This window comes from Drosophila teissieri, chromosome X (assembly GCF_016746235.2).
Source record: "Drosophila teissieri strain GT53w chromosome X, Prin_Dtei_1.1, whole genome shotgun sequence".
NCBI classification, from domain to species: Eukaryota; Metazoa; Arthropoda; class Insecta; order Diptera; family Drosophilidae; genus Drosophila; species Drosophila teissieri.
Window position 1 is genome coordinate 9127992 of NC_053034.1, and position 24765 is coordinate 9152756.

Sequence of the window (24765 nt, forward strand, 5' to 3'; positions counted from 1 at the left end):
TTAGTTTACTTTCTGTGGCATTTGTTTAACTGGCTTGAGCACAAGTTGCCAAAAAAAAAAAAGAGGCGTAAACACGAAAGCGAGGTGTTATTTTCTGGTGTGTCTGTCAGTCAATTAAAAACCTTCGCTAACAATGGAAACAATAATGCTCGCGCGTCGTACTCCAAAACATAACTGAAACTGACTTTTAACTTTTGACTGCGCGCCGCTTGAAATTCGCGAGGCGAATGAGCTCGGCTCTGAGTCGAATCCAATCGTTTTTCCACTTGCCTCGTGAGCCAATTGGAACCAGAGCGGCTCTCTTAAGTGGCTCGCTCTCTCGCTCGCTCTCTCTCTTTTGCTCTTCTGCAAGTGCATGGCTAGTGTGTGGATTTTTGCAGGTCACCATTCCACGCAGTGCTGGTTGCATCAAATTGTTCATAAATTTCGCTAAAAATAATAGAATTTGAATGCTTAATAAAACGAATAGTTGTGCTCTCTCTCTCTCGCTCGCTCCTGCGATTCCCTTGCACTTGGCACCGCCCCTTGTTGCCGATTGGGCAGGTGGACATGGCACTTGAGGCGCGCCATTGGTGGACACATTTTCAACCACCGCCGACTGCAACCACTTCCAATTGGAATCGGTGGCCACGCGCTCTCTTCATTCAGCTGAGAGAGCGCGGCGACTTAAGAGCGGCGCTTTGGTGGAGCCGGGAAATTTCGAAAATATTTAAGAGGCTTAGCGAACTCAATATCTGAAAATTATTCGATTTTCACGAGAAAATACATTAGTTGTGTTTGTTTATTGAAATGTGCAACACGAATATATAGGGACTAATTTGGATATAGAAAATTAAAATTATAGAATCTACTTAGAAACCACTAACATGCTTATCAAATATGCTTTTATCGGAAAAAGTATTAATTAAAATGTGCGTGTGTTGTTGCAAAGCAAAAAGAAAACAAGGATTCCAAAAGACATGTGTTATTTTCGGCGAAGGAACGAAACGGCGTGATAAGCTATAGGCTATCATTGGCCACATTTTGTGGTTCAGCCTTGGTTTGTGGTCGAAATGCTGATATCGAATTAAAATAACAACGCAAAGGCTTTACCATTTAAAATAGTGTTTATTTTAAATTTACCTCCGACTTATCACATCGAATTGAAATAGTTCTTATCGCTGGGAATATAGCGTGAGAAAAACGGCAGCTTATCTGCGAGTGCAGAAATTGCGAGAAAAATTGAATGGTTTGCTGTTTCAATTCAAAAGAGTTATCAAGTTGCTCTTGAAGCTAAATGTATTTTACTTAATAAAACAATCATTATATTAAAGTGCTTTTCAAATACATTTTTAACTGCCTCAAAAAGGAAATTCCAGTCATAATTCCAGTACTTGTGAGGTTACATTTTAAGTACTTCATTGGAACCAGGCACTATCTTTAATTGTGACTGAAATGTAAACTCCTTTCCATAAAAAGAGAAATTATGCATAACTATTGTTTTTATATCTTTGAGTTTCTATATTTGAATTTCTGTTGAATTGGTGCCAAACTATGGGCTGTGTCTCCGCTAACGAGCAAAGACACACACCATGGTAGAAAGCTGCGCTAATGCATGGCGCCTAAAAAACGCACTAAAAATGCCACCACGCATTTTTTCCCAATACGAGTGCAGCCACTCATTGAAAACACAAACAATTTCGCAACGCAGTGAATCTCTTGTTTTTCCGAGTTTTCCGCGATCGCGAAGTGCGCGTTAGTGTTAATCGCTGTCCGAAATCCCGTTAAGCTGGAGAAGTGGAAGAGAACGCGCAATTCCACCAAAAAGATGGATGGGCGAGGGGTTGCTGGCGGCGGGGGCGGTGCTGCGGGTGGTGCTGCCGCTGGGGGAGGATCCACCAACAACAAATCAGCTGCTGGAAATAGCGGCGCCACTGGAAATGCCGATGCAGCTGCCGCCTCAGCGGCGCCCGTTGATAAGCCAACGATTCTAGAAGGTAAGGAAAAGTAAACTGTAAAAGGCAAATGAAAATGAAAACAAAGAAAACAGTGCTTAATCCCATAGATAAAGATGGGCCCAAGAAATCTCTTATTAGAAAGCAACACACACACTCACACCAACACAAGTGCTTAGAGCGCTTTAGCGTGAAATGGGCGTTTTGGCCGACCCACCCCCTTCGCTCCAATTGGGATTTGTGATTAGGCTGAAGCGCAGCCTTTTGTCCCGTTCTAAAAATAGAACTACGCATTAGGCACAACGCACACATGAGCGCCCAAAAGTAACGGGGAATCCTTTGAGCGAAAGAGACAGCAGACAAATAACTCTATTTGCGTATCTATGCAAATATGTGCGTGCATGTGTATGCGTGTGTGTATGGGGACCTGTTGAGTGTGTGAAGCCCTAAAAAATCGTCTACAACAACAAGCTGCGGAGTATGACAAATCAATACAACAACATTTCACAATTACACCCACGAATTGCACTCAATTCGATTTGATTAATCATTTGCATGTGTGTGTGTGAGTGTGTGTTTGTTTCGGTTTACAGCTATTGTAATTTTCGTAATAAAAATAAAAATAACATTGCGCTGCAAAAAGTCCGCTCGAGTATCGCTAGAAATGCAATCCAATTGGACTTTTGTATCTCTGGGATGACGTGTATTTTTAGTTGATAATCAGCTGATTCCAGCATTTCGTCTGGTTTTTACCATTTTCTGTTCAATTTCATCTCATCTATACATGGTTATATGTACATATGTATGATGTGAAAGTCTTCAATTTATGCTAATGTGTCAGACAATTTCAGTTCTTATCAGAACACACAGTGCACACAGTTGCGTTCAAACAAATAGGGCTATGCATATTTCAATGTTGTAAGAAATCATCCTATCATCTATGTACATAAATCAGTGAATCAATGTGGTTTGTGCTACTTCTGCTGCCCTTGCAGCTTGTGCTTTAAAACAGTGTTTACTTGACTTTGATCTAGTTACTCGTCTTACTGAGTGATGTCCATTGTTTTTCACTTCGTTAGTTCTAACTATAATTAGTCACTTATTTTAAACGATGTTATAGTGTTAAAAGGCCAAAGCCACAAAAATTGTAGACTATCTAAGAAATCTAAAAAACCCACTTTAACCGAATTTTGTTGCCCTTTGCAGGGGTTCTCCACAACATCTTCGATGGACTGATGGACAAGGAGGAGCAGGTGCGGCTTGCCATGCAGCAGGCGATCGTGAAGATCCTGGAGTCGCACCCGGAACGAGCTGCGGAGTTCCTCAGCGAGCACCGATCGCAGCAGCCCAAGATGAACGATCAAACAGTGGCCATGTTGTTGGAGTAAGTTTCCATGGGGGATTCATTGGTGATTGAAGAGTGTGCTAATCCGTTTCTGTTTCCATATTTCAGCTGCATTCGTCGCGTGGTGGGTGCAGAAACTCCTCTGCCGCCGGCTGCCAATCAGAAACTTATTGCTTTGGCGCTGCAGGAACTCACCAGGAATCCCGAGCACGTGCCCCTCCTACAGAATCCCGCGCAGCGCATCCTGGTGGCCATCGGACGCAGCAGCCCGGAGAGTTGTGAACAGGTGATGGAGGCGCTCCAGGAGAAGGGAACAAGTACAGAAGGTGTGGCCCACTTTATGCTGATGCAGTGCCTCGGTTTGCTGGCCACCGAGAATCCGGCAGGAGTGGTGCCCCACATAAAGGCCATATTGAGCCGGAGTCAGCCGCATCTAGTCGGAATACGGCAGGATCACATCAAGCAGGCACATGCCTATGCCATCGGTAGATTCAGCGAGGCTCTACTGGAGGAGAGCGGCAAGAAGGAGGAGGAGAACTGCTCCACAGAGATTAGTGTGGCCTACGATGTGCTCTTCAATCACTGGCTGCACTCCCGGGAGCCAAAGGTGTGCGTGGAGATACTACAGGCTCTGTCCAGCATGTATCCCCTGCTGCCCAAGGATCGGATTCAGGATCAGGCCGCCCGTTTGGTCCCCCAGATCCTGGCCCTCTACCGACGCAGTGTGGACAGGAATGCCGTGACGCAGTTCCTCTGCTCCGTGTTGAAAACGAATCTGGCCCTGAATGCCACAGTCTTGGATGGCATAATCGACGTGTTGATCACCCATTTGTTCGACCTGGTCTGCGTTTATCCGGACTATGAGAAACCGCAGACGGTGAAGGGTCACTACGAGGTGCTGCGTTGTTTCCACCTCCTGGCCGGTCATCATCCCTACTCCACCCGCATTATGGAAACCCTGTTGATCCATCTGCGGAACAATAGCGAACGCGATAGGATGAAATCCCTGCTGATACTCACTCATCTGCTCAACTCATGTGCGGCGAATATAGAAAACCGAATTCCAGCAACCACTGAGTGCCTGAAGCAGTTGATCCTCAGTGAAAGAGGGATCAAAATGAAGCTAACGCTGCTGAAAACCATTGTGGCTCTCGCCCAAAAGTCCCACATACGGGACAAGGAGTTCGTGTGGTTCGTGGTGAGGCACAGTTGCCGATACTCAAAGCCGAGCCAGGAGCACGGCAGCCAGGAGGAGCACGCCAATCTGGTGCTGAGCTGTGAGAACACCCTGTACATGCTGGCCTCCACGGTGGGCACCTTGGATGAGCTTCTGAAGAGGGAGCTGCTAAACTATTTGATCCTCCTGGACTACACGGATATTTGCGGGAATCTCGCCAAGTGCCTGGCCAGTTTGTTTGCCAAGTCTCCGCATATAGAGTACGAGATTGCGGGAGACGATGCCGCCACGGAGCAGTCCACACCGGAGAGCGTGGGTGCTGCTGGCGAGGATCGCAGTGTGATCAAACGCGGCAAGGTTATGGTCCCCGGAGCCGAGACGATTTACGCAAGATGCCTGGCACTCCTGGGCAATCAGCAGTGCATCAAACGATGCTCGAATATTCTGAGTTTTCTGCGCTACTACCATCCTCAGGTGAATCCCGCCCTGGAGGAACTGTGGGAGCGAAGGATACCCGATCTTCTGCTGCAAATCAACAGGGAGAGTGCCTACCGGCAGCTACTCCACGATTTTTTGTTGGAAACTAACGAATTCTTGGGCGGATTGGATGAAAACTTTGCCCAGCGATTGGCCTGTAAGCTGGCGGACCAGATGTACTTGTACCCCATGCAACTGCCCCACTCCGAGTGGCAATTGCCCGACCTCAGTGCCGAGCGTGGCATGCTCCTCCAGGCGGTGGCCCTCACGCTGCTCCAGGTGACCGATGTGGCCTGCATTCACACCAAGATCGATCTCATTGTAACGACTGCCAGGCAGGAACGATTGGACAAGCATGTCAAGCACGCGGACTACGAAAAGCGCATTGAACCCTGTGGCAGAGCCTTGGGCTACATTTCCCGCCAGCACTTGGGGCACCTGATCAAAAAGCTAACCGAACTGGCCCAAATCGGTGGGCGAAAGCACTCCACCGGTTTCTTTAGCAACCTGCACTTCATCAAGGATACGCACAAGGAGCTGGAGAACTACAAGAGCAACCTGCTGGTGGTCAAGGCCTTTGGTCGCATTATGGACGAAGCCGATCCGTTGCAGTCCATACAGCACCTAGACGAAGATGATACCTTGCTGGGCTTCCTCATCCAACAGCTGGCCGTGCACAAGGACCAAACAATCATGTCGGCAATTCTGCAGACGCTGCTCAGCATCTGCAACCAGTTAATAGCCACCAAGGAGCAGCTGCCGGCTCCCCTGCGTCACCGCAAGCAGATCATGGAGACGGTCTTCAACATTCCCATCGAGGCGCCCTTCCACGACCTTCCCCTTCTGCCCACCATCCTCAAACTGGGCACGGACTTCATACGGATAGGTAAGGAATTCCTATTACTTTCATTAATACTTTCCTAAAACTTTCATTAATTTTAGGTGGTCCCGATACCGAGGACTGTGTGGACGGCGGTGTGATCTTCGAGATCGCGTGCCGCAACTTCTTCGGCTGTGCCCAGCAGCTAAAGATGAAGTTCGACTCGCAGGAGGAGGATGAGCGCAACAGCTTTCTGGCCAAGCACCTCAACGAATCGCTGCCGCAGTTGAATGCCCTGGTAAGAGCCATCGTTGAACTGGACGCCTCGCCGGCCACGCTGGACCTGATTATTAGCATCCTAGAGGGCTGGACAAGGGATCGCAACTCCGAGGTGCGCATCTGTGCCAGCCACGTCTTCAACAACACCCTTGACGTCTACATCAAGTCCATGAAAATTGGCTGTGAGGCCCCCTCGAAGTTCAATCAGACTGGACAGATGCTGGGCAAGATTGTGCCCAGGTGCATCGATTCGAATGGCACGGTGCGCCAGGTGTCCGTCGAGATCCTGCAGAAGACGCTGGAGATCGCCTGCATCTACGAAACCCTGACGATAGCCAGCATCGATAGCACTGCCGACTGGCTGAAGGAGATCGAAGCCATCAAGGAGCACATCATCACTGACGAGCCCAAGCAGATCTACAACCTGGCCGGCGACATTGCCAAGATTATTGCACTGCGTATCTCCAGCTTTCAGTACCTGCAGTTCTGGTAAGGATTACGCTGAACGCCATTTGTGTATATGTATGTAACGTGTATTTATTTCTTTACAGCAAAACTCTGCTTCATTCGCTGCGTGATCCTGAGCAGAGTTCCACCATAGGCGCCAGTGTTGTACTAAAGTTCTTTATCCAGCAGAAGGGCTCTGAGCTGTTCCACGCCATTCCCGACCTGGTTCGCGACAGCTTGTTGGCCTTGCAGGTGTGCGAGGTGCCCAGGGCGAAGTCCGGAGTGCTCAAAGCTCTGGTGGCCCTCACCAAGCACCATCCCAAGTTGGTGTGTGCCGAAATGCTGTCGCAGCCGCTGCCATACGACCCAAATCTGGTGGAGTACTGGCACCTGGTGTGCAACGACCCGGAGTTGACGGGCCTCACGCTGGACAACTTTCTGCAGCTGCTAAGTGGTGCTTCCCTCCAGGAAGGCGGTCAGGAGGCGTCCCTTTCCGAACGCCAGAAATTAGCCAGCGGACAGCCGTTTGCCATTTTCTGCGCCCTGCACGAGATGCTGCCCTGCAAAGACATCAAGGGGGTGAGTGCTTTAAGGGAGGGATTCCGTTGGATCTACACACTTATACTAATTGCTTGCTCTTTTCAGCAACTGGAGGCACGGTTTGCGGACATGTTTTGCATGCTACTCACTTCGCTGAGCAGCTACACCAACTTGGCTGCACCAAATTCCGTGAATATTGCCTCGCTAAGTCCCAACCAGGCGCAGTCCAGCAAAACCAAGTTCGGATTCGTGCCCAACAAGGACCTGGTCAAGCTCAATCCCTGCCAAATAGCACTGGAAACGTTCCAGGTGAGCTTATCTCCAATAAATACTCCATAACCCTCTATAGCCAATTGCCCCAATTTCAGGCCTTTCTGACCAACCTAGAAATGGAGCAGATTGCCAGCGTGCTGACTGTGAATACCCAACTGGCGAGCAGCGCGGACTGGCACAACTACATCGAACTGCTGACACCCATGGCCATTGGCCTGGGTCAGCAGCTGCACCTGGGAAGTCCGCAGATGAGACAACTGGTCAACTCGCTGAGCAAATATGTGGCATCACCATACGATGGTCAAAGAGTGGCCGCCGTCGGTCTTTTCTCTCGATTGGTGCCACTGAAACCCACCGGGGAGCTAGCTGCGTCCATATTGCTCCACCTCGGAGCCGCACTGTCCGATCCCAATGCGGTGGTGCGAGGTCTCAGCATCCAGGGCATGGGTTACGTGGGCCAGTTGGGAGAAAAGGAGGCGAAGCGCTACTCGGAAAGTGCCATTGGTGCTCTGTTAAAGGGAGTCGACGACCCGGTGGGCGATTGTCTAATCAACATTCCGCTGGAGAGCATGCGTGGCCTGTCTGGAATTCTGCGAGCTTTGCCTAGCGAGCGGGTTGAGTCCTTCCACGTCTCCCTCGCCATCCGGATTCGACCATTCCTCGGAAACTATGCGCTGGAGATGCGAGAGGCGGCCATCCAACTGTTTGGCGATATATGCGAGGGCAAGCACGATGATGGGAGCAGTTCACCCACTTCGTCAATGGAGGCATTGAGGGAGCAGCTCATCGCCAATCTCTTCCCGCTGCTTCTGCATCTCAGCGAGAGCGAGGTGGCTATTGCCTCGGCCTGTCGTGGAACACTGCAGCGGGTTTGCCGTCTCCTGACTGCTCCAAAGGTCGTGGAGATGGCGGAGCAGCAGTTGGGCGAGGAGCGAGGTCACCAGCTCAACTACAGCAGCTTTGTGCTGGAATTTGTCAAGACAATCGTGAGTTTATAATGTTCTAAACGGGGTTAAACAATATTTCTTCTATATAAATACATATATATTTTTTAGGCACTGGAGCTGACGGATCACATCCAGGACTTCATCGATTCGTGCCTGCCGCAGTTGCGAAGTCAGTGGCCCGAAGTGCGAGGCAGTGCGGCCATCGTAGTTGGTAAGTGTTTCAGTGATTCCCAAGAATTCTGAAAGTAAATTTAATCGCTCTCCTTTCTTAGGCATCCTGCACAACTTCCTCAGCGAGAGAAACGTCCAAACGGAGACTGTGGCCAGCAAGATTGCCGTGCTGCTCAAGGACGAACAGGCGCTGGTGCGGATGAGGGCAGCCACCGCCCTGGGTTACTTTTTTGGGGACATCTAGAACATCCAGCGGACCAACTCGATTAGATAGATGTGCAACTTTGTTGTGTGTGTGTTTGTAAATTATGACTTAGTATTGCTCCAAGTGTGATCCCTTTGCCTCAGCAATCGTTTCCATATTATGTTTGATATTTAACTCTTTGTTTTGTTATGTAATCGAAAGTCACGTTATATACTATCTGTATACACATAGCATTATTTATATATTTATATCCAAGTTTATGCGGAGCGTTTTGCAGCTTTAAGGATGTTGAAAGTTATAGGAACTCGTATTCGATAGAAGACTTTGTTACGGACAATAATTACTTCAATATACTGAGTCTATTCAAAATTACCTCGGCTTTTTGGGGTTTATTAAAGTAAAAGAATAAATAACTATAATTCCACAGCAAATGTGATTCTATATGTTCTGTTGTCAAAAATTGCTTATATTCCATATAGGAAATCGTATTTTATTATAAATATTAATAAATTCTTATAAAAGTAATCAGATATTTTTAAATTGAAAACATTAATTGCAAACAATTGTTGGACCAATTTTAAGCAAAGCTAATTAATTAGGGATTGTTCTCGAATGGATTCAATTACCTTAAAGGTGTAAAACGCTTTGTACATTTCAATCGAATCTGTAATAAAGAGATACGCGTGCGGGGTGTGGCAATGGATTCGCGTTCTTTAGAACTTGTTGCTTGTAAAAGTTAAAACAAATTACCTGCCACATTAAAAGTATAATTTCAAGCGCCACATCCTCACACCATTAGATTTATCTCAATCCCCTACCATTGTTGGATTCCAAAATAAGGTTAACCTGTTTAACTGTGTATTAACGCTTACAAAAACCAAATCAAATAAAATATTACAATCAAAATCACTAGGCTTAAAGATCAGTCGAAGGCGTAGTATTGGATGCGACCCGACGACCAGGCGATAGTCAGCACGGAGCGATCGTTATCCTTGTAGAGTGGCTGGAAGCAGATGAAGCTCGGGTGCTCCGCCGCCGTCTCTCCGCTCAGATAGTATGCCGCAGAGATCTGCAGATCGAACTTCTGTATAAAGGTGCGGAAGACAGCGATGCAGTTGGTCGACTTGAATGTGACCACCAGGTAGTTGCCATGCGGATCCCATGCAAGCTGCTGGGCGGGACCACCGATTAGCGTGCGATTCGCATCAATGCTGCAAGCATTCAGATCGGCAATGGGCAAGATTTCCTTCTCATCCGCCGATGCTGCAAGGGGGAACAAGAACGGAATAAGTAAAAAAATCAACTACTAAATTGGTGTCAGTTTTTTTTTGTAGTCAGCATTATACAGGCGGTCTGTAAGCTGCAACAGCCGCCAACCTGTTCCTGACTGCTTTGATCTGGGGCAGCCACACGTCGCACCCCTGTACCTGACCACCATTTCAGATCAGACACTGGGAGCAGACTGCCCTAAATTCGTTCGTGAATCTCTCATACTTACAGGATAGTAGACTTTGTTGCACGAACTGCAGGCGGTAGAGGATCGGCTCGGCACTGCTGACGAAGAGCAGGAAGCGACCGCAGGGCGACCAACAGGCTGTTTGGACATGTCCTCCGGGACCGCACACCCATCGTTCGGTGGTCCACTGCTGATGGCAGTTCCACACGCGGAACACCCGGTCCACGGTGGCTGCGAACAGCCAGTCGTTATCCGGTGACCACTTGAGCAGCGAGCCCGGCGGACCTAGTCGCTTGAGTGGCTGCATCATTCCGTTGTCCGGCTGCCAGATAAGGATAGAACGATCTCCAATGGAGGCGGTGGCCAACTGGGTGCCATCCTTGTTCCACTGCAGCGAGGTTATTGGCAGATTATTGGGACTAGAAGAGTGAAGAAGTTAAGTATTTATCAAATAACAATAACATTTCTATACTTACTGTTTGAAAATCTTGCTGGGTGCATTTGTGCGTCCCAAATGCAAAGTGTTGTCTACTTCCCAGAAACAAAGACCCTGCCGACAACCTATCACGATCTCGGCAGCGCAGAGTGGACGCCACGCCATGCAGGTGATCTGCGTTTGGGAAGGACTCTAAAATAAAAGTAAGTCCTAATTAGCTCACACTGATTCAATTATTTCTATCTAGCCTACCCACCTTTAAAACAGTAGCAGTGGCCGCGCTGGAACTCTTTGTGTAGATGCGCACCACATCATCTACACCGGCTACGGCTAAGCTAAAGAAGTGCTGATTCCAGGCAAGGTAGCGCACATCGCTGTTGAGCCAATCCCTGAAAGAATGGGTAGAAAGGATTAGCAATTAATTGGTTAGTTGTCTGTGCTCCACTCACCTGGTCTCCGCGAACTGTGCAATTCGCTCGGCACTGAGCTGCTGGGTGTGCGGAAGGATCCTCAATCTCAGTCCGGTGGCCAGACCCAGGAGTCGTGCAACTAGATCACCCGCCTGGGCGATCAACGGCGCCTGCTCCCGGCTCTTAGGGCTACGTGCCTCCTCCAGCGACTCCCAGAATCCGCCATCGAAGAAGGTGCGAGTTATCCGCTTTAGGACACCCTCATTCACGGACACGAAGCTCTGACCGCCGTAGAATCTCTGACCAGCCGGATTGGCCAGAAGTTCGCTGTTCAAGTTTATCTGCGGATAGCGCTCCAGCTCCGGGATGTGATTGTGCCGCAGCGCCAGATCCGGCAGCGTGGAGAACGGCGGACACTGTTTCAGGTTGCTCAGGGCCGCCATAATTACGGATTATTCACATTCAACTCAGTACGATGAAGAAAAAAATGCTAACAAAATTCAACGAAAAAACCGCGCGGTGACTAGAGGTGACAGAAATTCGATTGTTACTGTGATGAATTGATGTTTTTTGTCTATCGATGTTTAATTAAAAGCCAAAACTAACAAACGAGTCAGTAAATTCTGGAATGCGTAAAAAATCTTTTATTCTTCTGAATTTCGAAAATAATATTTATAAATACCTAAAAATTGTATTTTTGTGCAGTTATACATCGTTTAAAATCTACAACGTAATTTTATACTTAATATTTTTATTTGTTTTTATTAGATCTATCGAAGGCGCGGACAATAAATTGTAGCATCCTATCGATATTTTCTGTTATGCCATCTCCATCAGGTGGTCCACTTAGTCCGAGGTAATCGCAAAAAAAAACTAGTCTGGAACTTAATTCTCGGACTTGGAGTTGGACTTGAATTCTCGGAGAGATTTGTGCGAGATGGCGGACAAGCGCAAATATAAGAAAACCGTAAGTTCCACCTACTATGATGTTGTTAACTACAATCTGATTGTGTCAACAGAAAGAGGAAATCAGGCGGGAGATCGCACGGGAGTTTGACCTGCCGGAGCGCAAGTCCAAGATAGCCACCATACTCAAGCAGGAAGATCAGGCGTACTGCATATGCCGCACCTCCGACTGCTCCAGGTTCATGATGTGAGTTCCCTGGCCCTCAAGTGGGAGGCTTTGGCGTGAAGATCCCGCCTAAACACTTGTCCCCTTCGCATTCCAGAGGCTGTGATGGCTGTGAGGAGTGGTACCACGGCGACTGCATCGGGATCACCGAGAAGGAGGCTAAGCACATCAAACAGTACTACTGCCGGCGCTGCAAAAAGGAGAATCCCGAGCTACAGACCATATTCCGCCTGGTTGCCACCGAACGGGCAGCCGCATCGAACGCCGCCTCTACAAGTCTCAATGCCCCGGGCGTGGGTCCACCAGGAGCGGCGCCTGCTGCTGCACCGTTGGCACCCGCAACAACCAGCCAGCAGGCAGCGCCGACGACGGCGGCAATGAAGCGCAAAAACAGCAGCGCCCGTGAACCAAAGATGGGCAAACGATGTGGTACTTGCGAGGGATGCCGGCGTCCCAATTGCAATCAGTGCGACGCGTGTCGCGTTCGCGTGGGCCACAAACCGCGATGCATATTCCGCACCTGTGTCGTCCAGGCGGCGACGGCCCTAAAGGAGACGCAGCCCAGTCAAGCGGGTCCAGGTAGAAAGCGTGAAAAGGCAGCGCCCAAGGATCGCAATGTCCAGGTGCGGGCGGCCAGTCCGGAAGATATCCTTAATCCGGAATTGGAGGGCATGCGCCAGTGCCACGGACCCAATTGCTGCTGCCAGGCGAGGCCGCAAAGCAAGTACTGCAGCGATAAGTGTGGCTTCAATCTGGCCACCAACCGCATCTTTCAGGTAAGCGTCATTTTCTGGCCAGACTATGAGTCCCTATTAAACACCAAAATCCTTTACACTCTCAGGTTCTGCCGCAACGACTGCAAGAGTGGAACCTAACGCCAAGCCGCGCCGCCGAGGAATCGCGCAAGCATCTTGACAGCATTCGTCAGAAGCAGTCCCTGGTGCGATTTGCACTCGCCGAGCTGGAGAAGCGCGCCGAAGAGCTCAACATGGTGGTGGAGCGAGCAAAACGCAGCTCCATCGATACGGTGGGGTCACAAGACAACGCCGACATGGAGGACGAACAGAGCATGTACTGCATTACCTGTGGCCACGAGATTCACTCGCGCACGGCAATCAAGCACATGGAGAAGTGCTTCAACAAATACGAATCGCAGGCCAGCTTCGGGAGCATATTCCAAACGCGTATGGAGGGCAACAATATGTTTTGTGATTTCTACAACCCGGCAAGTAAGACATACTGTAAACGATTAAGGGTATTGTGTCCGGAGCACAGCAAGGATCCGAAGGTGAACGACACGGATGTATGCGGTTCGCCCTTGGTAAACAACGTCTTCAATCCCACGGGCGAGTTTTGCCGCGCGCCCAAGAAGAATTGCTTTAAGCACTACGCCTGGGAGAAGATCCGGCGGGCGGAAATCGATCTGGAACGTGTGCGTCAATGGCTCAAGATGGACGACCTGATGGAGCAGGAGCGCATGCTGCGACAGCAGCTCACCTCGCGTGCGAACCTGCTCGGCCTGATGCTGCACTCCACCTACAACCACGAGGTGATGGACGAGCTGGTGCGCAAACAGCAGGAGCATCTGGCGGAGTTCGAGAAGCAGAAGCGACGCCAGGCTCACCAGCAACAGATGCAGGCGCAGCAAAAGCAGTACCAGGAGAAGCAGAAGCTGATGCAGCAACAACAACAGCAGCAGCAGCAACCACAGCAGCAGCAGCAGCAACCACAGCAGCAGCAACTGCAGCAGCAACAACAGCTGCAACTGCAGCAGCAACAGCAACAACAGCTGCACCAACAGCAACTGCAGCAGCAACAGCAGCAGCAGCAGATAGTCCAATTGCCACAGAAAACTCAAATTATCTACCTGCAGCGAAAGCCATAGATTCGTAGTCCCCCAATCATAGTAAGAACTAACAATAAACTGACATGCAAGAAATATTTTTGTACGACAATCCAGTAATCTTTTAACTTACCCCCGCCGCAAAGTTTCTAGTGTCGCGTTTCTCCGGGCAACCGCATAACACGCTCGCCGGCTGTTGAGTTCCCGGCTAGAAGGAGGTTGCTACGCGCCGGGATCGGGGGTACGCCCATGTTTGTTATTGAAAACTAAGCATCAAATATGCATTTATTGATAGCAACCCGCCCGTAAAGGGAAAAGGCTACATTGGGCCAGCTCACCCATAGATATCATTCACATAGATTATTTTAGCATATACATACGTTTATGTTAGTTTATTAATTTCATTAAAGTTATTTATAGTTTCTAACCAACGATTTGTTTTCTGTTGATTGTTAGTTTATATATAGATGTAGTTAGATTATTAAATACATTTGCTTAGGCGCTGCTCATAATTGTAGGCTTTTTTAACCGCCCTTAAAGTAATATAGATAGTAAAATATTTTTAGAGCATTAAACTAAGTCATGGACTCCCACAACTCTTTTATCTCGTGCCTTACTGTAAGCTTTAAATTTTTTCATTTAAACCACCGAGTCCGGCTGTTAATATCCGAAACAATGGTTCCGGGTTAATGATATGCACGGGTCCACCGCATAAGTTTTCAAAAGAGCGGGGGGAGGGGGGCAACCATTGGAAACGGCAGGACTTTGAAAACGATGGAAACTATGTTGTGGAGTGGGAGCACGGGGAGCAAGACACCAAAGGGATGTCAGGACACCCGGACACAAGTGCAGTCGAAATTTCAAGCGAGTCCGGGCAATCAAGTAGTCGTGGCGATTTCTGACTGTCGTCCCAGACAAGCTGTCGACGATGCCAGTCGTAGTCCGGAAATTTTCTACATCATACACGACCTTCAGATTCCAAGCCAGGAACACACACTCTTTTTTTCTATTCGATTCCGAATCTTTTATTTTGTAAAATCATAACGGAAGCGTGAGCGCCGGAGTGCCGATAGATACCAGCTGACCATCTGCCATATGGACTCGTCCTCCTCCGATCCGCATCTACGTTGATCCAATATATATATACATATATATATATGCATATATATATGTATGCTTTTAATTCCAATCAAAACTGTGCAAATTGAGACGCGCGTGGTCTGCGAGTGAAATATACAAATTGTCTAGTCGCGGCCGCTGATCCCAAACGAATTCGGCAGGATTTAATCCACGAGAGCCGATATTACGAAAAATTCAAGGACTACTCCATGAGTTGGCAGTGGGCAGCCCCAAAAGGACGAAGTAGAATAGATATTGCGTTCGGTGGAGCCCAGCATCAGAACGGGATCAAATAGAGATATATATTACGTGTTTTGTTTCGTGTGTTCCGTGTTCAAGGTCCTGAACTGCTTCTCGGTGCATTTCGAGGACAGCTCATCGCATTGACTACAGGTTGGTGCATCCAAACGATATATATCTATACAATTAATATGATACATCCTACAGTTCTGGTTGCATCTTGTGATTCACGTTGCGTTTGTTACTATAGAGTTTTTTTTTTCCAATTTTTATTGTGCAAATTGCCAGTTGACTTTCAAGCACCACACACACATATATATCCATCCGTCAAGTTGCCGGGGCTCTTCGTCTCCTAGTTAGCCACCATCCTACATATCCTGCGAATCCTGCCTCCTTTTACGGGTAAGTGACGTGCTCCACTTCAAAACTTTTGTGCCAAATTCAATCGCTCCGGTTTGCCTGTCGTTTTCGGGCTACACTGGCAAACAGAAAGTAGATTTCCTTTCAGAATATTTTTTGCCAAACTGTAATGTGTTCTATATTTGATTTTTAATATATAACCCAGTTGAATTCGGTTGCGCTTGCGCACAGTTACGCGCCATTTGAGTTTAAAGCAGGGTTGCATCGCAAGCGAAGTCCGTTGCGTACTTTCCAGCGTAAAACTGGAATTCCTTGGAGTAACGGTTCCATTTTGCGAATTTCGATTTCGAACGCGATTTTTGTTGAACTGTGCTGGCCTTTGCCATATGAGTGTACTTGTGCCTATTTATTTGTTAAACAAATTCATTTGCCATGCTTTGTTGGTGATTTTCGTTCAGCCAGATTGCATGCCACGTATTTCCATTTGATTGTTTTGCGGCGTTTCTTGCAGCAACAATAATAAAAGCAACAATAACTGAAGTAGGCGCAGTAACAGTAATACAGTAGACACTCCTAAGAGTAAATGTATATGAAATTATCTATACCATTTAAAGAGATATGTATTATATACGTTTAGTACACGATATTAAAATAACACTAATCAATCGTCTTTTAAATGAGAGTGGATAATGCAATGGGCTTTCTTTCGTTCGCTGCAGCGTGTGCCCACTGTGCAGCCGCGCACCGTTACATGACGTTGCCCTGGGCACTTGAGGGTCCACTGTAGGCATTGCCAGGCCATCAAATTGGGGCTCTCGTTTTCGCTTTCGCCTTCTCCCCGATCGATCTAACAATAATTCGGTTTCAATCAGGTCCGCCTCGCGATTTATTTATTCGTTTGCTATTTTTTCCCCGCTTTTTATTTGTGCTCCCGTTATGGCCGTTGTTCCGTTTCCGGTGCATTTGCATGCAGAGAGAGAAAAGGCGATGATCCCTTCTCACAATGATCGAAAAACCTTTTTTTTTTTTTTACGAATATTTACTTTGGCTAACTATGAGTTTTAATAAGAAGGCAATATAGTACATACATAGTTGTTTCATTTGGATATTCAAATAATAATATAGTTATACTTTGCTTGTAAATTAAATTCATTAACTTTATTTCGTACATTTCGATCGTATTTGTACAGTCTTCTTTCACTGTGGAGTTTTGCATTGCTTTTGTTGGCGTTTAATTTTATTTTACATACTTGATGCCGTTTGCATATGGGAGCGAGCACGCGAGGACGAGGGCCCCAGATGCTCCAGTTGGAGCCGCAAAACCACTCGGGCGCCACTGCCACATCCACGCGCAACAGCAACAGCAATAGCAACAGCACCAGCACCACAGTGAATGCCAGCTAACTGATAACTTTCGCACTCCATCTCATCCATCCACAGTGAAGCAGCCAAGCGGTGCTGGAGCTCTCGAGGCTCCGCCACTCCGGGAAGCTGGTGATGCTAGAGTCGCTACCAGAAACCCACTAGAAGCCAACTGGAAACCAACTGCGATCACATCACAGCTCATCGGCACCTCGTAGCTGGCGGAGAAGTCCCAGCATCCCAATTGGCCATAGCGACCACAAGGATAAGGGGCAACGAGTGCAGCGATAAGCAGCGGGCCAAGGAGGAGGAGCAGGCAATGGCCAACCAAACTAATATACCCGCTAACGAGCGACGCATCAATGAGCTGGACCAAACGGTTGAACGCATCTTCGATGTGCGAAAGGTAAGTCAAAAGTTTCCGAGGTATCATTGGTCGAAACGAAACATAACTATTTCGTCCTTTTCAGCGCCTGGGTAAGGGTGCCTATGGCATCGTTTGGAAGGCCACTGATCGGCGACAGAAGAACACGGTGGCCCTGAAGAAGATCTTCGATGCCTTCCGCGATGAAACCGATGCCCAGCGCACCTACCGCGAGGTGATATTCCTGCGAGCCTTTCGCCACCATCCCAACATCATCCGACTGGTGGATGTCTTCAAGTAAGCTCATCATACCATGTTTATTCGATAGTATTCTATAGTTTGCTTCATGCATTTTCCGCAGGGCCGCGAACAATTTGGATTTTTATTTGGTGTTCGAGTTCATGGAAAGCGATCTGCACAACGTGATCAAGAAGGGCGATGTCCTCAAGGACATTCACAAGCGATTCGTCATGTACCAGCTGATCAATGCCATCAAGTACATGCACTCGGGCAACGTCATCCACAGGGACCTAAAGCCCAGCAACATCCTAATCGATAGCAAATGCAGGTAATATTCACAAAGCCCACAGCACAGCCCGCAATCATGATGCTGCCCCATTTGCAGGCTCAAAGTGGCCGACTTTGGCTTGGCACGAACCCTCTCCTCGAAACGCAAGGCCGACTATGATGCTTTGGACCAGGAGGGCATGTTGACGGATTATGTGGCCACTCGTTGGTATCGCGCCCCCGAAATCCTGGTGGCCAGTCGCAGGTGGGTACCTTTTTTTCATTGGCTTGCATGATAGGCTGCTGCTAAGTAGTTCGTTTTGTTTTACCAGCTATACCAAGGGCATCGATATGTGGGGCCTGGGCTGCATTCTGGGCGAGATGATCAGACAGAAGCCTCTATTCCAAGGCACAAGCACCGTCAATCAGGTAGCAGCATATCTATATCACTTATTAGTTAGATGCTTACATATATTTATTTGTTTGTAGATTGAGAAAATCGTGACTGCCCTGCCGGATGTGACGCAGCGGGATATAGATTCGATTGGAGCCAGCTTCGGCACCGTCCTGCTGAGCAAGAAGATCCATCGCGATCGCCGCCATTCGCTGGACGAGATGATGAGGAACTGCTGCGACGACGCCATCTCGCTGGTCAAGTCCCTGCTGGTGCTGAATCCGCATCAGCGGCTGACCGCCAAGGCGGCCATTCAGCATCCGTATGTGAGCCGCTTCCGGACCGCGTCGGCGGACATGGAGCTCCGCGTGGACATCCAACCGCCGCTGAGGGACGATGTGCGCTACGGGGTCGACCAGTACCGCAACAATCTGTACGACATGATTGGTCGCGAGTCCAGTGGCAGTGCCCGCACGCTCAGCAATGCCACGCCATCCACGCCGTCCAATCGGGAGGAATCGGTGAAACCCGTCCGAGTCACGTCGCGAACCAGGTGAGTTGCTCCTGGGAATCTCTGGGTCTTGGGTTGGGGGAAGCGGAGAGGGCTAGGCTAGTCGTTTGTGGCGAGGGCTAGTGGAGGAGCTTCTCTAGCAGCTCGTCCCCTCTTTCAGATTGCGTCGACCCTAGCATAGGCGTGCCACCTCCACTGTCACCAGCACATCCCATCTGCGACGGCAGGACACGTCCAAGGAGCGGGAGGACTCCGTGGAGTCCAGCACAGTGCAGCGCCCACTAAAGGAGCGACTGCATCGTTCCAGGCAGCGAAAGGCACACCCCATGCGCCTCAATCAGGGCCAAAGCCAGTAGAATACTAATGGTTACTGGATGGTTATCGTCCTTCATTTACTCTTTAAGTCCAAGGATTTCTTTGTTCATCAGAGTAAAGGTGATCCGTTTTATATGTATCTCAGTATTCATCATTTCCAACCACCAATTTCATTTTCTTGCAATAGTTTAAATTGTAAGCACTATAGCTTAGTGATAAATGTTTTAAGTTATTAGGTTAGCTACATGTGTGAAAATTTAGAACATGGAGAACTGTAATATCCTAATATCCTAATGAACTTCTTATTCCGTAAGAGCGAACCCACTAAACCCAGCCCAATCGTACCCATTTTGTGATAAACAATCCTGCCTGGCGAATCACCAGTGTACAACTCATCCAAATCCCTCCCCCAGGACAGCGAGTGTCAACCAATCGACCACAAGCCCGGCGGAGAGAAACAAGGAGCCGTATTCCTTCGAGGTGTCCCAGTTGCGCAGGAGAATCAAGCTGGTGGTCTCCGCACCCAAGACGAAGGCCAAGGAGTCGAATCGCACGGAGACCACAGTTTCGCATGCCCATATTGCTCCTGCTCCTGCGGCTGTTCCTGCTGCTGCAGCTCCTCCTTCTGCTCCTCCTTCTACACGGGGAAAATCTGTTGAAAAAACCGTGCAAAAATGCCGACACAACCATGTGCCGATCCAACGGGAACTGGCTGCTGTGGCTGCCGTGGCAGCCGTGGCTCGGCGCAAGAAGAGCACCTGGCAATCGCAGGCCCAGACGCAAGGCAAATTCCATGCCGAGGCGAAGGCCCAGGTTCAGGCCCTGCTGCAGACGCAGAAAATCAACATCGATGGTTCCCCCCCAAGGATGCGCCAGGAAAGCCATGGCCCGGCGGATGCGACAGTGGCCCCATTAATGAATCGGTCCCTGCGCAAGATGAGCCAGGAGAAGAAACCCAAGGATAAACCCCACAAGGCTGACCAAGTCACCAAGCCCTCCGTTGTGACATACCACAGAAGGGAGCGGTATGCCACAGCCGAGGAGAGGATGCAGCGCCGGCGGCTGGAGATTCAGCAGAAGAAGGAGGAGGAGAAGGAGGAGGAGAAGGTGCGCCAGCAGCAGATAAAACAGGAGCACGAGCTGAGGGTGAACCAGCGCAGGCGGATGACCGAGAACTATCGACTAATGGAGGCGGAACGCGATCAGTTGGAGGAGATGGCCGAGCAGGAGGCGCAGGCCAAGGCGTACAAGGAGATAGCACGTAAGGTGTGGCAGCTCACTGAGAGGAAGGACGATGACTCGTTGCCCAAGGATCAGAAGGATGATTCGACCATCTTAAACGCATGCGCCAGCAAATGCTATCGCGAACGCATCAGTCACCTGGAGCAGGAGATGGAGAAGTGCAAGGAGCAGTTGGTGGACTTTGTCGAGGAGCATCGGGATCTGCTGGACTATGGCAACTTGCGCTATCACTTGGAAAAGCTGCAGCCCCTAAAGAAGGCGGATGAGGTGGAGGATGGCGACGACGGTAGACCACTGCCGGAGGGCAGTGGTGATCCCGGCTCGCAAAGGTACGAGATCTTTCGACAGGAGCAAGAAAAGGAGCGGCAGCGCCAGGTGCAGGAGTTCTTGGCCCGCGACGAGACCAATGAGTACGATAATCTCAATCTGGACAACGCCTACAGAGCCAAGTACTATCAACTGTTTAGGGAAATACGCAGTGGATCCTCCTCGCCGGACAGCGGAAGACGCGATTCCGGATCGGAGCAATCCCCGGAGCGGAATTACTCGCGCGACTATGCCGACTACTTTCCCAACTACTCCGACCTGGACGAGGATTGGAAGGATCCGGCGCTTCAGATGGAGCCGCGGCGGCAGCACGAACGCCCAGAAAAGTCGCGCCGGATGAAGGAGCGCGTGGAGGATCAGCGTCAACGCCGGGAGCGCCTGCTGGCCCAGCAGAAGGCCTGCCAGAAGCAGCACGAAGAGCTGGGACTCCACCACAAGGTGCGCCGCCATCACCACCACCACCACGCGGCCAGCGGACCTCGCTACGATCCCATGCGTCTCAGGGAGCACGACATTCAGGAGGCGAACTTCTCCACGGAGCTCATCTGATCTGTCCTTGAATATTTGTCCCAGTCTTGACGCAATATATATATTTTCAAAACGCGAATGGGCCAATCTTTGGAATAAGTGGAGAGCGGTGGATTCTCTTTATCGCTTGAATTCCATCCACCTTTTCTTTCCATCTTGTATTGTAACGATAATTGGGATTATAAAGACGGTTTTATTTTGTGTATAGAAAGCCGCAGTGATCCATATCTTTGGTGCCAGATTGCCTTGTGGTCAATCCTTATCACTCCGATTCAATATTATTAGGAAATATTTCTTTTTTTTTAAAGCCAAGACAATATGTGGTTGATTGGTTTAGCAAGACCTTGATTGATTTATTGTTAAGCTTAGGATAGACGCACATTAAGACTCGCACACACATCAACGACACAAAATATTACTATGTTTTGATGTATATAAGTAGACCTTCTATCGCTATAGCAAATTGAACACAATAAAGCTCTATATAGGATTTCCTGTATATAGATCAAAGACACGTAACTTTTAAAAAGTTTTGGAATTATTCCTTTACCCTACAATGCGGAATTTACAACATAGATTAGACCACGGACATGAACAATGTGAGGTTGGTTGGGAGCCAAGTCGACATCCACAACTGCTCCACACTGGCGTCTGTCATATGTAGACTTTGTAGTTCGTTTAGTTCGATTCTAGAGCTATAGTTAGTGTTACATACATGCAACATTTGTAATAGAAAACTGGGAGTTCGCAGCTCTGAGAATCTGAATAAGAGCTTTTTTGTTTTGTTGTATGAGCTCATTCCTAGATACTAAGTGTATAATTGGAATTTTATAGATACATGCACTTAATTATTACAATGATTAGTCAAGTTGTCCTATCGTGTGGGTGTGTATATAAAAGAATTCAGTTTTGGTTTTCGTTCGTTTGTGTTTATCTGCTCCCCACTTCCTGAAACTGGAAGACCCCAACGATTGTTTTGCATTTAGTTATCAAGCGGTACGATATGGGATGCTATGGTATCAACTCCAAAATGATAAGTAATTCGCGGGAAAACTAAATAACAAGAAAGTGCGTAATAACTTAATAAGTACAACGTCCTACTCATATTTAAAAAATCTGTAGAATTTAGCTGACAGAACTATTCTACGAATTGAAGCTAATTGGAGTGATTATAATTATTTTAGCTAACACTAATAATAATGGTTATGCTACAGCAATTAGACAAAAGCTGATCATTGAAATCAAAGCCAGATTAGATCATTTTTGGTTAACAAGTTGTAGGATATAATGAGATGTTCTCGAATAAGTGTTATAAAATATATAAATTATGTTAAAAAAAAACAATCCCAAGCCAATCTGCTTTGTGAACACATTCGAAGCTACATTCGACAGTAAACTTATGGAATAAATGCAGAGTTTAGGTTGATTATTTGGTAGCTATTTGGAAGTTGTGCCATAGCAGATCCCGCAATACAGTTCTGGCTTAGGTTTTCCGCTTCTGGTCGAGCTGCTGCTGCGGCAGCTCCTCCTGCAGCTGGAGGATGTGTTCCAGCGGCTGCGGCCGCCCGTCCTTGTCAATCATCGCCGGCTTTACGATACCGCCCTGACGCAGCTGCTCGATGAGATTGACCAGCTGCATGGCCTCGTATTCCTTCTGCTCCTCGCTTATGTCGTCTAGATGCGATTTGCTGCGCGGCTCCACACAGCCGAGGACTGGATTGATGCCCTGCTGCTGTTGTTTGTACTCCTCGGTGTCGCTGTCCTCGCTGTCGGAGGAGTAGTCGGTGCCCTCCACTCGCCGGCAGTCCAGTATGCCCCGCTTGGCAAAGAGTCCGGCTGCGTTGCCATAGCCCGTATATTTGATCATCCTGCCGACATTTTCTTTGCACAATACGAACAGCAGCTCGGCGGACAGATCGCGCAGGATCATTGCGGGCAGTGTGAGGAACCGGCACAGATGATTGCGCAGCTCCAGACCAACCTCTGGTCGTTGGCTAACGTCCCGGAGCGGCGGCAGAATCTCCTGGCGCAGATAGTGACGCATCACTCGATCGCTGCGCGCACATTTCACCAGCACGGTCAGCACTGGCGAAAGCAACTCATGCGAGCTGGCCTCGGCCTCCTGTTGGGCCAGAGATTGCCGTAGATAGCCAAGCAGCACGTCCAGACTGCGGACATTGCGCTTTTCGAAGCACTGGGAGCAGCACTCACGTGGTTTGGCGCTGGCTCCCGCTTCTGTATCTTTTTCCTTCTCATTGTCCTGCTCCCTTTCCTTGTGCGACTCCAACTCGGCATTGGAGCAGCGCAGGGTGAGTTCGGTTAGGCAGCTGCCAGAGATGTTGGTCAGCAGATTGATGGCATGTGTGACGACGGCGCGATCCTTGTCGGTGGCCAAGTCACCGAAACGCAGAAGCAGCTCCCTTAGTACTCCGGTCAAATGCAAGCTCTGGATCTCGTACTCGTTGGGGCTCTTGTCCGGAGCACTGGTCACGTTGAACATCACCTTGAGCAGCTCGCAGATGATGTTCAGCTGCTCCTCGCCAACGGACTCTTCGCCCAGCTTATCGTCCAGCCACTTGGTCATGTAGGTGAGGCCATTCAAATCGATTTGTAGGCGAGATCGGGCCGCCGGCTCCAAGGCAGTGAGCAGGAAGAGGAGCTTCATGTCGTAGTACTCCAACGCACAGGGATGTCGCATCGAGGACGCTACCCTCTTGAGAATCGCGTCCAGGCAGTGTTGTCGCAGGCACTGGCGCCTGCAGTCGGAGCTCTGGTAGACCAGGTTGCACAAGCACTTCAGTGCCTCGGCAATCACCTCTGATTGCGCCTGGCTGGGCTCCAGCTGGGGCTCCTCGCGTTCCTGCTGCTTAAGCTCGTCCGGCGTGGCTGGCAGCTTTAGTGAGCTGGCCTCAATTCTGGCCAGCTTCAGCAGTGTGTTCACCTCCTGTTCGATGTAGTTCGTCTGCAGGCTGAACTCGTCGCGCGTTAAAATCCTCACCGTGTTCAGGCACTGCGTATGCAGATGACTAAGACGCTGGTCGTCCAATATGCCGAAAATGGCCAGCCAGAGTTCGTGCCACAGGTTGTCCGTGCGGAAGCTGTCGAAGACCAGCAGATCCGCATTCTAGGGCGGAAGGGAGGGGCTATAATCTGGCCGAATCTTCGGGAGAAACCCAAGGCAGTGCTCACCTTCGTGTTGAATTCGTCCAGGATGGCGGGAATGTGTTCCGCCTCCTTGGCCTCCAGTCGTTTCAGGTGCTCCGCTTCCATGTCGCCAACGGTGGCCGTTCAAAGCTGTCGTTGAGTTCGCTTTTTAGGTAGTTTAAGTTAATTTAATTAATTTTTATAATTTCCGCCAGTGTGACCGCGCCTTGGCCGTTGAAATATACCACGAGGCGTTGCCAGAGATCTCAACCATCGCAGACCAACTATCGCAACACCCTTACTTCAAATATTAAAAAAAAAATCGTATTTTCCAATAAGACAGTTTTTAAAATAAATACTTGAGATCTTTTAAATATAGTATTGAAAATAATTAAATTTCAACAAGATACGAGAAAATTTTCCATTTTAAAGAACTTCCTCCGATTAACCGCCAAAATCG

The 24765-nt window shown here is 48.8% G+C and overlaps 5 protein-coding genes across 6 annotated transcripts; 3 read left to right on the plus strand and 2 right to left on the minus strand.

Annotated features, from left to right (window-relative positions):
- The first annotated feature begins 1661 nt into the window (after positions 1-1661).
- Positions 1662-9521, plus strand: LOC122623514 (maestro heat-like repeat-containing protein family member 1). Its single transcript, XM_043802717.1, has 9 exons — positions 1662-1976; positions 3141-3318; positions 3388-5819; positions 5876-6521; positions 6584-7058; positions 7125-7328; positions 7388-8278; positions 8348-8450; positions 8512-9521. Exons 1-9 carry the CDS (start codon positions 1808-1810, stop codon positions 8652-8654), a joined length of 5241 nt encoding a protein of 1746 aa, XP_043658652.1. The 5' UTR covers positions 1662-1807; the 3' UTR covers positions 8655-9521.
- On the minus strand, positions 9452-11454 carry LOC122623515 (aladin). Its single transcript, XM_043802719.1, has 5 exons — positions 10957-11454; positions 10764-10896; positions 10548-10699; positions 10114-10490; positions 9452-9878 (listed from the first exon to the last, which is right to left on the minus strand). The coding sequence occupies exons 1-5, from the start codon at positions 11358-11360 to the stop codon at positions 9538-9540; spliced, it is 1407 nt and encodes a 468-aa protein (XP_043658654.1). The 5' UTR covers positions 11361-11454; the 3' UTR covers positions 9452-9537.
- A 295-nt stretch (positions 11455-11749) lies between these two features.
- On the plus strand, positions 11750-13988 carry LOC122623794 (CXXC-type zinc finger protein 1). The gene is made up of 4 exons (XM_043803130.1): positions 11750-11884; positions 11937-12070; positions 12147-12825; positions 12891-13988. The coding sequence occupies exons 1-4, from the start codon at positions 11855-11857 to the stop codon at positions 13932-13934; spliced, it is 1887 nt and encodes a 628-aa protein (XP_043659065.1). The 5' UTR covers positions 11750-11854; the 3' UTR covers positions 13935-13988.
- Positions 13989-14817: 829 nt separating this feature from the next.
- On the plus strand, positions 14818-21680 carry LOC122624029 (extracellular signal-regulated kinase 7). Of its 2 annotated transcripts, none has more exons than XM_043803453.1 (9): positions 14818-15404; positions 15459-15653; positions 17052-17379; positions 17444-17634; positions 17699-17905; positions 17963-18109; positions 18177-18273; positions 18334-18791; positions 19478-21680. In XM_043803453.1, the coding sequence occupies exons 3-9, from the start codon at positions 17293-17295 to the stop codon at positions 21180-21182; spliced, it is 2892 nt and encodes a 963-aa protein (XP_043659388.1). In that variant the 5' UTR covers positions 14818-15404; positions 15459-15653; positions 17052-17292; the 3' UTR covers positions 21183-21680. The 2 variants fall into 2 exon arrangements, with proteins under 2 accessions (XP_043659388.1, XP_043659389.1); XM_043803454.1 differs by having other exon boundaries at positions 15540-15653.
- A 142-nt stretch (positions 21681-21822) lies between these two features.
- Positions 21823-24531, minus strand: LOC122624030 (synembryn). The gene is made up of 2 exons (XM_043803455.1): positions 24351-24531; positions 21823-24285 (listed from the first exon to the last, which is right to left on the minus strand). The coding sequence occupies exons 1-2, from the start codon at positions 24429-24431 to the stop codon at positions 22645-22647; spliced, it is 1722 nt and encodes a 573-aa protein (XP_043659390.1). The 5' UTR covers positions 24432-24531; the 3' UTR covers positions 21823-22644.
- Positions 24532-24765: the final 234 nt, after the last annotated feature.

What these genes read in the sequence shown, in the direction of transcription:
- LOC122623514 (XM_043802717.1), top strand. Translation starts at nt 1,808, where the DNA reads ATGGATGGGCGAGGGGTTGCTGGCGGCGGGGGCGGTGCTGCGGGTGGT. An exon ending in TTTCAGTACCTGCAGTTCTG is followed by an intron (nt 6,522 to 6,583) that starts GTAAGGATTACG and finishes ATTTCTTTACAG; the next exon opens with CAAAACTCTGCTTCATTCGC. An exon ending in CCTGCAAAGACATCAAGGGG is followed by an intron (nt 7,059 to 7,124) that starts GTGAGTGCTTTA and finishes TGCTCTTTTCAG; the next exon opens with CAACTGGAGGCACGGTTTGC.
- LOC122623515 (XM_043802719.1), bottom strand. Translation starts at nt 11,360, where the DNA reads ATGGCGGCCCTGAGCAACCTGAAACAGTGTCCGCCGTTCTCCACGCTG. An exon ending in CCACTGCTACTGTTTTAAAG is followed by an intron (nt 10,700 to 10,763) that starts GTGGGTAGGCTA and finishes CTTTTATTTTAG; the next exon opens with AGTCCTTCCCAAACGCAGAT. An exon ending in GCAACAAAGTCTACTATCCT is followed by an intron (nt 9,879 to 10,113) that starts GTAAGTATGAGA and finishes TCCCCCTTGCAG; the next exon opens with CATCGGCGGATGAGAAGGAA.
- LOC122623794 (XM_043803130.1), top strand. Translation starts at nt 11,855, where the DNA reads ATGGCGGACAAGCGCAAATATAAGAAAACC. An exon ending in AGCGCAAATATAAGAAAACC is followed by an intron (nt 11,885 to 11,936) that starts GTAAGTTCCACC and finishes TTGTGTCAACAG; the next exon opens with AAAGAGGAAATCAGGCGGGA. An exon ending in CCACCAACCGCATCTTTCAG is followed by an intron (nt 12,826 to 12,890) that starts GTAAGCGTCATT and finishes TTACACTCTCAG; the next exon opens with GTTCTGCCGCAACGACTGCA.
- LOC122624029 (XM_043803453.1), top strand. Translation starts at nt 17,293, where the DNA reads ATGGCCAACCAAACTAATATACCCGCTAACGAGCGACGCATCAATGAG. An exon ending in CGACTGGTGGATGTCTTCAA is followed by an intron (nt 17,635 to 17,698) that starts GTAAGCTCATCA and finishes CATTTTCCGCAG; the next exon opens with GGCCGCGAACAATTTGGATT. An exon ending in GCACAAGCACCGTCAATCAG is followed by an intron (nt 18,274 to 18,333) that starts GTAGCAGCATAT and finishes ATTTGTTTGTAG; the next exon opens with ATTGAGAAAATCGTGACTGC.
- LOC122624030 (XM_043803455.1), bottom strand. Translation starts at nt 24,431, where the DNA reads ATGGAAGCGGAGCACCTGAAACGACTGGAGGCCAAGGAGGCGGAACAC. An exon ending in TGGACGAATTCAACACGAAG is followed by an intron (nt 24,286 to 24,350) that starts GTGAGCACTGCC and finishes CTTCCGCCCTAG; the next exon opens with AATGCGGATCTGCTGGTCTT.